This window comes from Mesoplodon mirus (genome assembly GCF_964341445.2).
Source record: "Mesoplodon mirus genome assembly, chromosome: 8".
Lineage (NCBI taxonomy): Eukaryota > Metazoa > Chordata > Mammalia > Artiodactyla > Ziphiidae > Mesoplodon > Mesoplodon mirus.
In genome coordinates, this window is record NC_138984.1 from 85190489 (window position 1) to 85208694 (window position 18206).

The 18206-nt window shown below is 41.6% G+C and overlaps 1 protein-coding gene across 1 annotated transcript in view; it reads left to right on the top strand.

Annotated features, from left to right (window-relative positions):
* Positions 1-18206, top strand: part of MYO3B (myosin IIIB) — a gene marked incomplete at both ends in the record, with an annotated part of 398588 nt that overhangs the window by 236542 nt on the left and 143840 nt on the right. Inside the window, 2 exons of the mRNA XM_082630334.1 lie at positions 4312-4389; positions 6422-6627. Coding sequence (XP_082486460.1) covers positions 4312-4389; positions 6422-6627 — 284 coding nt within the window. The remainder of the gene's footprint in view (positions 1-4311; positions 4390-6421; positions 6628-18206) is intronic.

Here is an 18206-nt window from a genome sequence, read left to right on the forward strand (position 1 = left end):
AGACTCCTGTGTAATATTCTCTGTCAACTCATATTCCCCTCCTTTCCTCAGTTTGATTTTTTGACTGCTGGACTCTGCCAGCACCTGTCCCCCTGCCTTCCACATTCGGTATCAGCACGTTGTTATCTCCCTCCCTGCCCTGCCTACATGAGAAGTGTGCCCTCGAGTGTGTGGCGTGTATTTACATCACTATAATAAATATAGGTGAGATGAAAATGACTAGAGATTTATTGTCCCTGGGAAAGAATATGAGCTGAAAGTTCTAATTAAGGCATCAGAAAATATGAAGGGTAACAACAGCAATAAAAAACTCCATCAGTTCCTCTCTGCCTTCTCCAAGATGAAATAGCAGAGGTGGCCTTGCAGAAAGCTGACCTCCACCACATTCAGCACCCTCGCACTGGCCAGTGTCAAGGCCAGCCTTGCTTCCTCATTCAGTGCTGTGGAGACTTTTGAGGGGAGTGATGCCGTAGGGACTGTTTCCTTGAGAGAGGGATGAATCACTTGATAGCAGTAAAAATTCTTGACCAAAGGCCTTGTCAAGAACCTCAATATAAATACTTCTGAGGTTTGGGGATGCAGATAGTAGGTACTTACAGAGACCAAGGGGGAAAAGAAATCCTTCAGTTTTTCATTTATTGCTGAGATCTAGATGGTTTGTGAGACTTTTTGGAGTCTATGTCTTTATCCTAAAGTAAATTTAGTTGACAGATGAGGCAAATCTTTTTAATAATACCATGCTTTCAGACCAATTCTATAAGTTGTAACAAACCACATAGAAAGGCAGTATGTAATGTTTAAGGAGTAGGTTTTGGAATCAGAACTGGGTTCAGATCTAGGCATGGCCAGTTACTAGCTGCAGGACTCTGGGAAATTTACCTAAAATCTTTGAGCCTTAACTTCTTTATATGTAGGATAGGAGTGATAATAGTGTTTACCTCATAGGGTCCTTTTGAGAATTCATTGACATAGTGTAGGCAAAGTGTTTAGCATAGTGATTTCACATCGGAAACAGTAAATGTTTTATTACTCATATTTTGATAACCATCTAAAATTCCATGTGTGTAGTCCATATGTATACAGAAGCTTGCTCATTTCCTGTGGGCTTGGGGTCTGTACCACAATTTGTAACGCTTACTCTTGACTACTTTGAAGGCTAACCAGCACCGCTCACAAGGAATGGGGTAGGACATTTGTCACGTGGGCAAAAACAAGCTCACGTGGGCAAAAAACAAGCTTGCTTAGCTCCAGTTGGCTTCTATTGTTGTAGCAATTGGTGGTGTAGAAGAAGGGTATACTGGGTTAGAAAGACAATGTTTTTATCCAGAATATCAGTTCTACTGATCATTTTGAAACTGTTTTCATTGGAAGTATTTTCTCTGCCAATAAATAAAAAGATGTCCTTGCTGTGTTGCATGGGAGCTAGTACTCACCTTATTCCATGGAACAATACTCTGCATCCTTAGTATTGATCACTAAGCTAAGACTGAATCCAACACGGTAATGAAGGAAGGGGAACTGACTGGCCTCTTGTGTGTGTGCAAGGCAGTGGTTTTTAAATAACACAGGCTTTGGGAAGTTAACAAGTCCAAGTCCATACAGCTATTAAGCGGAGGAGCCAGAATTTGAAGCAGGTGTGTCCAGTTCCAAACCCTCTGCCCTGTAGCACATACCCCCTGAGTCTAGGAAGCTTTTCCTGTCTCTTTTCCTCCTATCTGAGGTAAAAACTTATAAGATGCTATGGAGAGGACTGGTTTTTTGTTGTGAAATCCCCACCTTTGGAAAGAACTATTTGTTAGATGATGACCTCAATAGAACCTACTTTCTGGATTGTTTCTAAGAGACTTTTATTTTTTTTTTAATTAAATGAGGCTACCATTAACTAAATTCAGAAAGACAAGTTCTTAAGTTAGACAACAACCTTCTCATCTCTTTTTTTTTTTTTTCCGAGTTTTTTTGAATTCTATGGAGGTCATGGCAGGCCCAGTGCAGACCGAGGTCTCCTACTTTGAAAGGTCAAGAGAGGCAACTTCTGGTATGTCCCTTGTCCGAAGTGAAATTCCCTCTTTTAGATCTACTCCATGCACAGGAGGACTTCATGACTATGCAAATATGCAAGAGACCCTTGACCAACCCAAGACCTTTCCAAATTCTTAAATTAGAAGGTACCCCAATAGTATATTATTTATTTTTTAAAATATAGTACTAAATATGTAGGTGATGAACTGTAGACAAGCATTAACATTTCCAAGTTATATGTAACACAGAATAGGTTTTTACTTACTTTACAAGAGTTACTCTGTATGTGAGTGTAAGGACAGACCTGAAGTCGTGCTGGGTGGCTACAGGAGCACACCAGCCCTATAAGCTGGATTGCAAATTGGCGCTTCGTTCTGTATTTTTCCAGTTTGCTGCAGGGGATGGGTACCGATCTTGAAAACAATGCATATCACACTTTTTAAATGATGTCTTAGCAGAATTAATATACATCAAAGATTTTTCTGATCACTAAACTGTTAAATTCTCAAATGCCAAGGGTCCACTGTATGTTCTGAGGAAGGGTAACAGGTAAATGCTATAGTAAGAGAAATATGGATGAGCTTTTCAGCTGCCCTTTCACAATGAATTAGAGCTTGAGAGGCTGGCACTCGCTGGCTAATTTGAATGAAAAGGGAGGGAAAGGAAGGAGGAAAAGCAGGGTTCAAAGCAAGCTGTGGTTCTTCAGGGAGGATCTCTGAATAAAAGAAATAGTGGGAAATTCCCAAAAGTTGTGTGCACATGAAGGTCAGGTGGGGAGAAAGAATATTTAGGAAAACTCAGAATTTACAATTTGGCCGAAGGCAGACCCTAGCCAAGATCTTTCTTCCTTCAGTCCTAACTAGCTTTCCCCAAAACTCACCAGTGCTGAGCTCTATCCTCCAAGTGGGGGTGAGATGGGGAAGAAACCTTCCATGTGGTCCCTGCAGATAACACCATAGGACCTCTGCAGGTGGGGTGGGTGTGTTTGTGTTTTTCTCTTTTCTCTATGAGAGCAGCCTTCCTTCTCAACACAGAGCTTTCATTTCCTCCTTTCTCATTAAAAATATTAAAAACTCAGACCTACAGACAGTTGTACCATTGCTTCAGCTGCATCCAAATGAAATGATGGCTTTGGGAACAGATCCAATCTGCAGCCTAGAGAATGCAAGCTGCACCGCGCACCGCCCCTCGACCCCTGACATCACTTCTCTCAGAGTTACCCTTATATTCCTGCTCACTATTTAGGTTGCTTTTCTAGTTTTTGAAAACTTAGCTCCACATTTATTCCCCTTCTTAAACAGACCTGTTTTCTTTATCCAAGCCAGTTGAAGCCTTTTCTTCCCTTTTGCACACAGTCTCCTAAATGCCCCTCGAGGTAAGCCTCATTATTCACCCACCTCCCCCTGGCCCCATCCCTTCTAGCACCCACTTCTCACTGTTGTTGAACAAGGCTGCAGACATTCTCACCCCGTGGGGAGGTGGCTGCCTGGACAGCGATCCACTGAGTGGAACACACGTGCTGACAGCAGCATCTTCCAGTTCAAATGTCTGTGCTTCATACCCTTGCCACCTGTTCCGAGCAGATGGGAGGCTGCCACAGAGGAGGCTGGTGCTGAAACGCCGCTCATGTGCTCTGCAAACCAAATAGCTTTGTGTGTGCGGGAGCAGGGATTTTATTGTTGAGATAAAATGATGGAACACAGGGTGCCACAACTGTTTGCTACAGTTGTTTTCATTCTAAATTCCTTCCAGTCGGCCCAGGTAGTTGGGGCAGGTGATTGGGAACAGGTGTATCCCAAGCTCTGGTCCGCAGTGAGCACGTGGTAACTGTGGGCGGCAGGAGAGGTGTGGCAGGGTTAGTGTCTGATGGCCGGAAGGCGAAAGGGCTCCCCTAATGCCCTGTGGTGCAACGGGGGCTTTGGGTCCGGGGCTTTGTAATCGCCCAGCCTCATGGGTTTTGCCCAGTTTTCTTTTAAGAAATAATTTGGTCTCATGTGACATTATTGGAGAACTTAATAGTGGCCCATTAGAGCATGGAGAAATACAGAAATAACACTGATGGGGGTTTGTACTGAGACTATGTAGTATGTCACAGAGTGTGGTCATTGTCAAGAGAGTAGAACAGTGTGAATTCAGTTTTTCTTTTAGATGTCTTTAAACTCCTCCCCCATGGTCTGTACAGTTGTGTCCTAAACATCAAGGCTCCTCAGATATTTGACCAAATAACCTTTCAGATTTGGGGAAAATAAATTGTCTATATCCTCAAACCACTCGCCTCTGCCTGTGTTCCAGGTGGACACTCTGGAGGTGATACGGCATCCGGAAGAAACCACCAACATGAAGGGGCAGACCATGGCTTCTTACTTCCGGGTATGGAGTCTTCTTGATCTCTATTCTGCCTGTTTCCAGAAAAGACTTGCCAACCCTTCCCACAAGAAGCCCAGATACCACAGAGTCACTGAAATAAGAGCAAAGCTCAAGAGTCAGTTAAGAAAGGTGGTGGTGTAGGGAGAGGAAAATTATAACAGGGAACCCCCCTCTGAGTACAGTGTTCTCTGATCTCAGAAAGACCAGATGAGCCCTCAAGTGTCTACAGAAGGCCCTCTCTGCCACTGGCACATAGCCCTGTCCATTGAATGTGCTGATTCTGTTAGCATTTCAGCTGCTTCTTGGCCTTAAAACTACTGGAGTCAGCCACTTTTCCAGCATATTTACTGAGAAGTAAAGTAGTTAATACAATTCCAGAAGGTGGTTTATCAAGTTCCTGAGAGGCTATGTCTTAGCTTTGACTTTCTTTTCCTAGATTGAATTGACCCATTGCAAGACCCATTTGCCTGAGCCCAATTATTTCCCATCTCTGTTACCACAATTCCTCATGTTTCATCTGGTGAAATGACTCCTTTGAGTAAAAACGTCGTCTCTAGAGGGCCTCTGTCAAATGCACATTAGATAGGAAAGATAAGACACTGACACTTTGTACTAATTTGAACAGATTTGTTTATCTTCAAATTATGAAGCTTTGGGGTTGGAAGCCCCTTTTAGATCATTGACTACAGGGAGCTGAGGTCCAGGCAGCTTCATGACGGACATGCTGTTAAGCCAAAGACAGAACTACTGAACTCAGGGACGACGAAATAAGGTTGTAAGGTGGGGTTGGCCACAGGAAGGGGTTTGGCAGGAATGGTAAGTCAAGTGGATCATGAGCTGGAGTTGCCAGGCAGGCTGAAGGGTAGGGCCTGGGAGCCAGCACCGTGGAAAGAAGGTTCCACCAAAAGCTAGCAGGTTCAAGAAAGATGTAAAGCTAAGAAGTCTGACTTATCCAGCTGTGCTTTAGAGGCAGACTAAAATTGGCCTCAGGGGTATGGATTGTAAGGGCCTAGAGGACTTTGGGTCCAGCACTCCATCTGCACAGTGATCCCTTCTCCAGCAGGTGGGTTTTCAGCCCCTGCTTCATCCCTCACGGTTGGACATTTCTAATTGCCACTTATTTCTTATCTGAGACCTACCCGGATCATGTCCCTTTGCCTCTGGCTTACAATTTTCAGAAATATATCCATAACAACCACTTGGGCGTCCTCAAAATACTGGTCCCCAAATGCTAAAAAAAGGCACATTGCCAAGCTAGGTAACCATGTATTGGATTAGTAGGATGTAGGATTATGAAATAATGGGACTGATTTTACATGTGGCTAGTGATTGCCCCTGAAGGCATGTCCAAAAGAGGAGCTGCCCCAGTGGATGCCCGTGAGGAGCAGCGAGCACCGCTCAGCTTTTCCGTGTGCTCTCTCTCTGCGAGAGCCCCATGCCAGACGCTCGCTGTATGTTAGTTCATCTTCATTATAATCTCTGTTTTCCCTCTGATTTTCTTGCTTTCCTTGCCCTCTTTATTTTTCTTGTTTTTCCTCTGCCTTATTATTATTGGTAAGATTTGCTTAGACTTTCTGGTGATTGTTAGGTTGAAGAAGCAACTGACCCCTTCCCTGAAAGCTGGACGTTTTATGAGACCAGTGCTCTAACCCCTGAGTTAGGGAGCCAAAGCTGGATATTTTAAATTATGGTTACAGTTTATGAACATCACCTTGGCATACCAGAGACAAGCTAGTTCTGGTGATGGAGTTACGAGGTAACCTAAGCAAGTTCTTAGACGGCTGAGTTTCTGCCAGATGGGATATTGCCTGGCACCAGGTGATGTTTAAAGAATACTTTTGAATCTGTGGGCAGTGATAAGTACTCGTCAGAACTTATATTGTTATTTCATTTTGCTGGATTCTTCTGTAGCCTCAAAGGTTCCATGAGTTGTTTAGAAGCCAACAAACTGCCCTGGAGGCCCAGCAGGCCTGTGCAGTAATTATCTATTATGTTTGTGGTAACCTCATTTCGTGTGTGTTTTTCTCCCTGGTAGTATTCTCTGATGGATCTGCTCTCCAAAATGGTGGTGGGACAGCCCCACTTTGTACGCTGCATCAAGCCCAACGATGACCGAGAGGCACTGAAGTTCACCCGAGACAGAGTGCGGGCCCAGCTCCGCTCCACAGGCATCCTAGAGACGGTCAGCATCCGCCAGCAGGGTTATTCCCACCGTATCCTCTTCGAAGAGTTTGTGAAAAGGTCAGTCTGGTATCTTGGGAACTACATTATGTTGAACACAGCTCTGCCAAGGCCATTCTGTCCCCTGGGATCACTCCTCCTGCCCACTTGCCTCCAAACATGTAATTGGCTAGTTACCAGCTAGCATTTATTTGCTTAAATGTTGTGTTTCTTTTGTACTCCAACTAAATTATACAGTCATCTGGGGGACAGGTTAAGCTCCCTCCTGATGACATTTGAAAAATAAAAATGTCCATAGATATTTATCTGTTATATATCCTTAGGTTTCAAAATCTCCAGATATTTAATTGCTATGGCAAAAGTATCCCTCCATAAATGGGTCAAGATTCTGGCAAATGTAAATGCACCCAGGCGTCCACTCCTCTCCCAGCATCTGGCACGATATAATATGATAGTTAACATCTACATAGCACCTAAATTGTCCCAAATATATAATCTCCTTTGATCCATACAACCGCCCTGTAAGCTAGGCTTTATTATTATCCCCATTTTACAGTTGAGGAAATTGAAGCACAGAAGGAAATTAAGTGATTTTACCAAGATCCCATGCTAGTAAATGGTTGAGCTAAAATTTGAACCCAGGCAGTCTGGCTATAGCAGCCACACTTTTAATCTCCTCGGTCTCCTGCATTCAATAAATGTTTATTGCAAAAATTGCTGTAGAGCTTTCTAAACCCAGAAACTGCCTTTACCTAAGAGTGAAATGCTGCTCTTTTCTGAACAGCTGCCATAGGTATGCCTTACACATGCATATGATTACAGGTAGAATTTTCACAAAACTTTCCGTGAAGAAATAAGGAACAAGAATAACAAAAAAACCATCTCTGAGGAACACTACTGTCTGAGGATATCCGGAGAGGAAAATTAATATTCATTATAAAATCTGTTTCTTTTTACCACCATTCTGAAACTTATGCCCAAGGTCATTTTTCCATTTTTTCCTCAGGGAAGAATGGATCCTAATATGGCGGGTCGCTTCATCAGGTCTTCCCAATGCCACTAAATTCATGGAGAGAAAAGGGCAAAATAAAGTTCCTTACAATGAGAGCTTTTAAATTAAAAAGAACGAAATGGCTTTTTAAAACAAAGTGTCTTTGAGCCTCTTTTTCCCTCTTAAATTTGGAGGTGGAACAAACAAACAAAAAAAGATTATTTTAGCTCATGAATGTGACTAGTCAAGTATTTTTAGCCACTAAGTGTTGAATACATAAAAATATTTAAGAAAACAGGTCAAATGCTAAACAGATTGGCACTTCTTTGTTCATAATCAGAAAGCCAATAGGCAAGTATGAACAAGAGCTTCAAAATGTCAGTAAATCTGAGGGTATCAAAGATTTCTGAGCCAGCAGGTTAATTGGTATTTTGATCCTTTTGAGCAACTTAACAACAAAATGGATGAGTTAACAGTTTCCCCCCTTGATGTTATTCAACAAATAGGTGTGCCTCTTATCTTCCTGTTCAGGAGTGCTGTTTTGTAAACTCTCAGCAGGAAATATGCAGACAAAACAATCAAAGGCAGGGCTTATCAGGTGGTGGTAAATAAAAGATAAAGACTTGTTTAATGTTACTCTTTACCTTTTTGTATTTTCTGGCACTCAGGACTGAAGCCTGATGTGCACACCTGAAAGGCAGTGTTTTGATGATTATGTTGTCGGGTTCTCAAATGCAGAAGGACTTCCCCAAGTCACCCAAGTCTTCAGACATGGCCAAACCTAAAACATTTCTTTGCCCCATCATCCTTGAATTTTCTGGCAAAATGACTTAGAAGTGCCTTCCTATTTTCCTTTCATGGAGCCTTCAAAGAAAGAGTTATTTCCAACACCCTCTCATCAATCGGGCCAGGTGGATTGGAAGCATTCATCTATCTAGTCTCAGGTAGGCATGAGAAAGGCCACCTGACAGTGCTGGGCAGCTGGCTGAAACCTCCTGGAAGTCATGCTGTTGAGACATCACAGAAAATGACTATGAACACTCATTGGCTTTGTGGTCAGTGGGCTCTGAAGTATGGTCTGGCAGAAGGTCTATACTGGGATACACACATATGACTGAACATATTGGGATGTGTTCTGGCCAATGTCTAAAGGGTAGCACAGCACATTCAGTTCAGAGTCTTATGGTTTGTTTATTAAACTCTTGCAGTAAATAATATAATTTAGTGAGGAGATCGGAGTTCTCGTCTCCTCTTGGATATAGTATTTGGCAAGTAACCTACTATTTCTGTAAAAGGTGTTTCATCATCTGCCTGATAAGAAGTCGGGAATACACAGAGCCCACATCCTAAAGATTTTCAGAGATTACGTGCAGATTCCGGGGGCTCAGCCTCTGAGTCCTCCAGAAAGGCCCACCTCTCCCAGTTGAGCTCACAGGCTCGGGAGAACTGCCTCTCCCAGGACCCAATTCATAACAGTTGTTAAATCAGTGTCTGTTGAACAAAGTGAAACTCTTACCTCTTCTCCTTCATCAGCAACTTCCATGTCTTCTCATGATGGCATGAGAGCTATGTGCCCTGGTATCTCCTTCATCTCCTTCTCCCTTCTATTCCTCTGCTTCCTCTCCTCCAGAAATCTAGGGTCACCTCTGTCTTCTCACTTTCTTCAAACAATTCATCAAAAGTCCCGCCAACTTTACCTGCTAAAGTTTCTCAAAAAGTTTCCCTTGGGAATTACCCGATCCCTTCTCCCAAGGCCTTTTAACGACAACAACAATAATGATAATAATAAGGCAACGGCTTGAGCTATGATTCATATATGATAAAAATCACCCTTTCAAAGTACACAGTTCTAAGGTTTTGGTATACTCACAAGTTGTGCAGCCATAACCACTATCTAATCTGAACAGCTTTTTATGTGCTTATTGGTCATTTGTATTATTTCCTTTGAAGAAAGGTTTATTCAAATCCTTTACCCATTTAATTATTGATTTTTATATATTCTGGATACTAGCCCATTATCAGATACACGACTTGCAAATGTTCTCTCTTATTCCGTGGGTTGTCTTTTCAATTTCATGATGGTATCTTTTCATGAATGAAAGTTTAAAATTTTGATGAAGCCAAATTTTTCTGTGTTTTCTTTTGTTAGTAATGCTTTTGGTGTCATATCTAAGAAACCATGCTTAATCCAAGGTCATGAAGCTTTATTCCTATGTTTTCTTCTAAGACTTTTATAGTTTTAGGTCTTATATTTAGATCAGTGATCCAATTTGAATTATCTTTATGTATGGTGTACAGGTCCAACTTAATTCATTTGTTCATAGATATCGAGCTTTTTCTAGCGCTATTTGTTGAAAAGACTATTCTTTCCCCTGTTGAATTGTCTTGGCATCCTTGTTAAAAATCAATTGACCATAAATTGGTCATAAGTTATTTCTGACTTCTCAATTCTATCCCATTGATCAATACCTATTCCAGACCTTTTGAGGCTCTTCTGTCCACCCTCTTGACTTAACTTCCTAAACGGACTTCATGCCTGTTCTGTTCTCCAAAGAGCCACAGAGTACAATTTACCTACAATTCCTATCTAATCATGTTGCTTCCTTGATTAAAATCCTTAATTGAAATGACCATCCCAGACCTCCCTGGGTGAGCATCAACCCCTCTGCCTGGTATGTGGAGTCTCCCTGTCTGGATCCTGCCCACCTTTCCAGTCTCTTCTTTCTTGTCTTCCCACCTCTCAGCTCACATTCCAGCAAAAACCAAACTACTTAAGAGTTCTATGAACACCCCACGTCATTCCATGCTTCCCTGCTTTTGCTCATGTGCTCATGCTTTGGTGCCTGTATCCCCCTTCTCCAAGTTTTCAGTCAGCTGACTTAACCTGGCTAACCCCTGCTCATTCCTCAGGACTTTGAACAGGCATCTTCTTCCCTGCAACACCCTCCTTGACTCTCCCAGGCTGACTTAGGAGCCCCTCTGATGAGCTTCATCAGTAGCGCTTACTACACTGAGGTAGAAACTAGCTGCCGGTCTCTTACCTTGACATTAACCACCTGGGAGGCAGGGATATTTTGCAGCCAACTTTGTATCTGTACTGTCCAGCACTGTCCAGCACTGTCCCTGATACAAATCAGGTGTTTAATAAATATTTATTGAATTGAATCAAACTTTTACTCCTTCCCCTTCATCACTATCTTCTTTTACCATCTCCTGACTGACTCTTTGGTCCTTGCAGTTCTGAAGTGCATGACAAGAATATGGAGCTGGCTTTGTTGAGGTTAAGTTTAATTTGCATTATAAAGTAGACTCTAGATTGTTAGAGCATAAGATTTCAGGTAAGTGATAAGTAGCTCTCTATCAAGAAAAGGTAAGAAACCATAATAAGTTAATAAAAAGTCTCTACGCAGCTTGAAAATGCTATTATTAGAGTTTGATACATTAAAAAGGTGACATTTAAACAAACTTTCCTTCCTTCTCTCTACAATAAACGCTGATGTGGTTTTTTTTTTTTTTTTTTTTTCCTAGAAGAGACAGACTTCACAGGCAAGGGAGATTCTCTGCTCTGGCTCCTTTCTAGACTCTTTTCTCATCTTCCCACCTCTTAGCTCACATTCCAGAAAAGAAGGAATCTTTTAGATTTAGAGCTCCCTAACATAACACAACATATGCCCTATTAAGGCAAGAGCCTCTAAAAGCAGGCTGCTTACTTGGTGTATTAGTCAGGAATCTTTTAATAACAAGTGACTGAAACTGAAGTGAATTGAAGCAAAATTTAAAAGGGGATGATATATTGGCTTACATAACTAGGAAGTTCAAAGATATGTCTGGATACAAGACGTCAAGCAATTTTACCAAACCACTGTCTTCTTTTCAGCAGCTTTGCTTTCCCTCTTTTGAGTTTCTTGTCAGCTAGGCAGTTCTTCCTCACATGTTGGCAAAGACGGTTCCTGGAAGCTCCTGTAGGAAGCATCCTAAAGGCTTAGCAACATCAGCAGCAAGCAAGTTCCTGAGAGTTCCCATACAAGGAACTCTCTTGTTGTCCCAGCTTGGGTCATGTGCTGGTGCTTATACCAGTAACTGTGCCCAGGGGGATGATTGGCAGGGTCTTTGGTCACGTGCCAGGGCATGGAGTCAGCCCCATGTGAACCATGGTCTGAGGGGCTCTGTTAAAGGAAGGAGAGGAAGAGGGTGGATAGGCTAAAACCATAGGCATTCATTACCCCTTATCTGACCAATACATACCCTGGAATCAACTGTAACAGTGCCAAAGGGTCTACCCCAACCTGGGTAGCTAGAGGAGATCTTTTTTTTTTTTTTTTTTTTTTTTTTTTCTGCGGTACACGGGCCTCTCACTGTTGTGGCCTCTCCCGTTGCGGAGCACAGGCTCCGGACGCACAGGCTCAGCGGCCATGGCTCGCGGGCCTAGCCGCTCCATGGCATGTGGGGTCTTCCCGGACCGGGGCACGAACCCGTGTTCCCTGCATCGGCAGGCGGACTCTCAACCACTGCGCCACCAGGGAAGCCCTAGAGGAGATCTTTAATTGAGAATTTTCTAAGAAGAATAAAAGTTCTGTTGACAATAACAGTGTTAACTCTAGAATGAGAACTATATACAGTTTACTAAGTTAGCCTAAGCATAGTTGGCTTTTTGTCTTTTGGGATGTCTTTTGAACCACCACTCTACTCTACAGCAGGTTTCTGAAAACAGTTTCCACCTCTACTTCACCAAGGGATTAGAAAAGACAATCGATTCTGGCCCAGCTTGCATTCATCTTCTTGCATTTTTGACAGTTTTCTCTTTCTCAGTATGGGTCATGATAGCCTTGTCCTATCTAGGACTGTGTCGGATGTCACTTTTCTTTGTCAGGGTCTCTCACCTGGCCTCTATTTGTACTCTAAGAATAGTCTTCAGTAATTACTTTGCTCAAGAAGGCTGCTTCTTCCCTTTCATACTGCAGAATTCTTGCCATGATTTAATACTCCCTTAACAAAGCCTTCTTTCTATTACAATTTATACTCTAAGAGACAAGACCCATAAAACTCCTCACTGAGGACATCTCCAGAGTTGACCAACTGACTTTCTTGGATTCTAGAGCAGTCCTTTGAGATCCACATACTTTTGCCAGTGGATTGTCTGGAGCAACTCTAGACATCCAGACATTTTTGGAGTTGACCTTTGTTTTCAAGTCTTTCATATTTGGACTTTGACCGTTGACTTCTTACTTATTCTTGTATCTCTAGCAACTTGTATGGTATGGTGTCTGGCCCATGGTGTATGTTTAGTATTTCTCAAATCAGGGAATCTATCAATTAGGAATGCATTTGACTGTGAATAGCAAACAATAAATATTTTTAGTGGCTTAACCCAGAGTTTCTCAGTCTCAGCACTGCTGACATTTTGGACCAGGTACTTCTTTGTTGTGGAAGGCTATCCCTGGGCCTTGTAAGATGTATAGCAGCATCCCTGGCTTCTACCTTTTAAGATGCAAATAGCAACACCCCCCCACCCTAAATTGTGACAATAAATATTGTCTCCAGATATTGGCAAATGTCCCCTGGGGAGCAAAATTGCCCAAACTGAGAACCATTGCCAAATAGATTTGTTTGTTTGTTTGTTTCTCACAAAAAGAAATTGAGAGGTAAGCTATTTTTAATGTTATATTAGCTGTTCAATGATGTTATCAGGGGCCTGTGTATCTTCTGACCTCCTTTCATTTCTTTTTACCATCTTTAGTGTGTATGGGTTAGCTTATAGTCTCATGGTTACAAGGTAGCTGCTACCTCTCCAGGCATTATGTCTGCATTCAAGGCAGGAAGAAAGGGAAAGGGCAGGACGAATAGCTAAGTCCGCCACACTTGCCCAGCTTTTATTAGGAAAGAAAACATTTTCTCAGAAACCATTTCACATCACCTCTCATTGGCTTGGACTGTGTCACATGACCATTCCTAGCTACAAAGAGGGGCTTAGAAAGTGGGGAACAGGTCTGGGGCTGGGTGCATTGTGACCCAAAGAAAAACTGGTGTTCAGTTACCTAGGAAGATGTGGGAATGGTAATGGGAGAGGCACTAATTATGCTTCTCACAGGAAAGAAATCTAATGTTTATTAATTGAATGAAGGAGTGACTGAACGACTAAGGGGCTGAATGAACTTGAATAAATACTTTCAGTTCCTCACAACCCGCTCATTTCTTACTCCTTGCTACCAGCTTCTTCCTCAGGATTGTAGTTTAAGAATTAAAAAGTGCAGAAGTGCCTGAGTGGAAGCAGGCAAGATATTGAGGACCCTTTAATCCCATTGCCATGGAAAGATGTGTTTGCAGTTTTAAGCCTGCAACAAATTCTTTTAGCTCTTGCAAAGTGAACTGAATGTCATCAGTTATCACTGTGAAAACTTTATCTATAAGGATAGGGTCCCTGATATTCTCTTACAGAGCCCCAGGGTTAGTACTGGCTCACAGAACAGGAGTTGAAAGAAAAATCAGCATCACAGAAGAATGCAGACATCTCAAGAAAGACTGAAATCCAAATTTCAATTTTCAAAAAATAAAGCTGCTACTTTCTTCTCTGGGTAGTGAGCAGTGAATAAGGAAACACAAATCCTCCAGCAGCTAGGATGGCGATGCCATGCCTTATCTCTCCCAGGACATCCCTGGGTTTTTTTTCTTTTCACCTATAACCACACAGGTGAGAGCCTGACATAAAATAGATCTTAATGTGCTATTTAGGTAAGTTACTATGTCTGCAGCTAAGTGAACAGAATCCTCATCCCTGCAAACTGATTTACGTGGTTGCGAGAGACATGTAAGAGATAATACTTAGGGCGGATAATGGACAGTTTCAGCATTGTGAGTAAAATATATTGCATGCTTATGTGAACAGTCTCTGCATTTAGCTTCTAGGGGCAGCAATTGAGTGGTGGCATTCTCTGGGAGGAATCTCCAACAACTGCTGTTCTTGTATACTCTCATTCCCACCCTTTTGTTGTTGTTGTTGTTTTGAGAGAGTGAGTTGCTCACCTCTCCCCAACTCTGTGTGCATTGATGCCTTTTATATAGGTGAGACCTTGGATGACTTCTTTTCTCCCTTAACTCTTATATTACCATTGTTATAACTTTGGTTAGTGCAATAAACAAAAAACATTCTAAAACTACCTTTTAAGATATCATTGAAAAACTCTTAAGAGATGGCCTGGTCCAACCTTCCCATTTCACAGATGAGAAGACTGAGGCCAGAGGGATGATGTAGCTTTGCCAAGGTCCCATCTCTAAGGAGGTGACAGTATCAGTAACTCTCCAGGTTACTATGGACTGAAGAGAATTTCTGTGACTACCTCTCTCCATTCTTAGGGTGCAGTATGGGTTCAACTTGGCCTGGCCTGGCCTGGCCTGAAGATCCCTCCCAACTTGCCTATAGATGATTCACAATCCCCAAACTTATTCTTTTGAGACCCTCCCTTTCTCACAGAGCCCACACTGCTGACAGCTGTTTCTTATCTATTCAAGTATCAGAAAAATCATTTTTGTAGCTGATAGTGCTGCAAATTGAGACTGAAATCTATAGTGGTGATTTGAAAAGTGTATATAAGAGGTAATATCAATCACACTACTCTCCAAAGATACTGAGTAGCACAAGTAATAAGCCCAGGCTGTCTTTCCCAATTTCCTTAATGTCTGCTCTGTGGGCAGCCTCATGAGCTAATTCAGTTATAGGGAGGAATCCATGTAGTAAAGAAACACAGGGAATGGTGGCCATGCTATGGAAACAGTATGTGAAGAAATAATAAAGGAAAACAAGAAGAAAGATGCTATGAAGATGTTAGTATCAGTGCAGTTGAGAAGACTGCCACCCTGGACTTTTGAATTGGCTGTCTGGCTTATTCTATGAAAATCAGTAGATGAACTAAAACTCTATGTCCTTGCTTGGAGGTTCCTTAAACAAATTTCAGTGGGACTAGCTTATGTTGGTTAATAACAATGAAGCAACAGAAGGAAGACAGAATGAAGAAAATAATGGACAAAAAAGAGAAAAGGTGGAAGAGGAGGAGTATGCGAGGAAACCTTCTGGCACAGAGATGGCAAATGGGCGCCACTTTGCTCTCCAGCCCCAGCTGCAGACCTGGCTCCTCAGTCAAGGCACATTTCCTCCAGAGCCCAGATGGGGCTTTGGAACTCCCTCCAATATGGTGCGCTAAGAAACCGCTGCCGAGCCCATCAGCTGACCCACAGTTGACCTCTTAGTCATTCCTGTTCTAGCATGTTCTATTCACTTTACAGTGCATATCTGCCCAACCCTGAAAACCATGGTTTAGGGATGACTCAGGAAAAATTGCTAGCTGCTTTTTCATAGACGTTTGGGTTGGGGAAGAGAAAAATAAATTTTTGTCAAAGAAAGGAATAGAAGAAAGGAGAGAGGAGCATTTATTGACCATCTGCTTAAGGCAGGCTTTATGTTAGTGCTTTACATATACATCTCACTTACTACTGGTACTAGACCCCCAAATAGATAAAATTATTCCACTTCTACAAATGAGGAAACTGGTTAAAGTCACACAGGTAGTCTGTGGTAGAGTCAGGATATGAAATGAGGGTCAATCTGATTTCATAGCCCATCCTCAAAATACATAAATGACACAGTTGAACACATCCAAATACTCACTGCAAAATCAATCTGTAGAATTCAGGCAGAAAAAAATACATAATTTTACTAGTTGTGAAATAGAATGATCAGTTTAAAGCTTAACTTTCTATTACAAATTAATTTTTGAATAAACTCAGCCTCAAATCTCTAATTCTGTTTTTCTTCTTTAGAAAGCCTCCCATTTAGAGCATATAAGGAGGCAGCAACAGCATCAGAAACATTTCTTAAGCACCTATTGTGTGTGCCAAGTGCTGTAGTGAGCACTACTGAATTAGAATTTACAATCTCAGGACTTCCACGATCTAATGGCATAGATCAACGTGACTTTTTATCCCAAGGTCCAAATTTGAAGAGTCTTCTTAAGGATATAACGGATATAATGACTTTTTTTTTTTTTTTTGGTAGCAGATGGTGGCCAGCTGTTTTGTCTTTATTAAAGGCCAAACATGAAGGGGGAAAAAAATTAAAATAAAAGGCCCTATGGTAAATATGAGAAAGAACTTAATAAACTAAATCTGGATTTTTATACACACTGAAGGGAAATGGGCAATTGGTGGTAATTATCAAATTATCCAAGACAAAATAGCTCAGTTCCCTCCATTATCTACATAAGAGAAAATTATTTATGTGGATTTAATTGTTCAGATAATTGTCCTGTATTTCGGGTGTCTGAGTAGACAATCTGGGTGGTCACTGATACAGATATAGGGTCCCTCAAGTGATATTTTAAAATAGGGAAAGGATTGCTACTCTTCACATGATTGGGGATATTTCTACTTCGATGAAGGAGATATTAATCAAACTAGTATACAGGATTCTTTGACCAGGATTTGGGCCCATCGTAATTAAACCATAACAATTTTTACTTAATGTTTGAAATTAATTTTCAAATTGCAAAAATAATGTATGAATACCATTTCCTCTAAAATTTTAAAATATTATATGTTAGGCTAAAGTCTTTCTTTCTGCATCCCTAATTCCATTTCCCAGCATCCCCATCATGTCCCCTCTCTAGAGTATCCACTATTATTTTTGGGGTAGTTTTATCCTTTCAGAATACAGACACACAGGGAGAGAGAGAGAGAGAGAGAGAGAGAGATTGAGAAAGGGAAAAGCCCCTAAATTTTCATCTTGAATCACACATTTTATACCGTTTGGCAACTTGCTTTCCTATTTAACAATATGTATTAGAGATAAATCCATGTTGTTCCATAGCTGTAACAGATTCCTTTTAACTCCCTCATTGAAACCTGTGATATTTATTTAGCCATCCCTCTCCTGGTGGATATTGACATTGTGTCCAATTGTTTGCCAGCAAGGCTCAGTAAACAATCCTAAATATTAAACATGTGTGAGAATTTCTTGAGGGTAGATTTTGAACAGTTGCCCTTTCCAAGGGAAAATGATGTGCTCCAGAAAGTCATTTGGACCTAAACAAAGGAAAAGGATGACATGGGAGCCAGTTTCTTTCCTGAGATAGATTGGATCACTGTAGACAAGTCACTTCACTTCTGTGGGATTGTGTTTGTCAAAGACAGTGGTTTTTCAACTTTCTCACACATGAGACTATCCTGAGGGGCTAATCTGTTCAAACACAGATTGCTGAGCCCTGCCCTCAGAGTCTCTGATTCAGCAGGGAGGTGTCTGTGCAAGTTTCCAGGTGATGCTGCTGTAGGAGATTTCCAACTTACCCAAATGTAATAACAATCACCCAAGATTTGTGATAGTAACAGTACTGGGTTAATGGTAAACATCAGTTTTAAAATCACAGAAGTAATTGTTTAGGCCAAGGAACATGTCAGCATGACATCTTTGTTGGAAGGAATCTTAAAGGGTCATCCAATTCAACTACCTAACTAAAACTAGAATTTCTTTGGCAATATGCTTGACCTTGTCGGTCTGATTCCTATTGAACAGCTCTGAGTCTAAGAATTTGCTCTCTGGCTCCTGAGGCAGCTCATTCCATGTTTCAGATGTTTGATCACAGCCAAGTCCTTCCTAACCTTG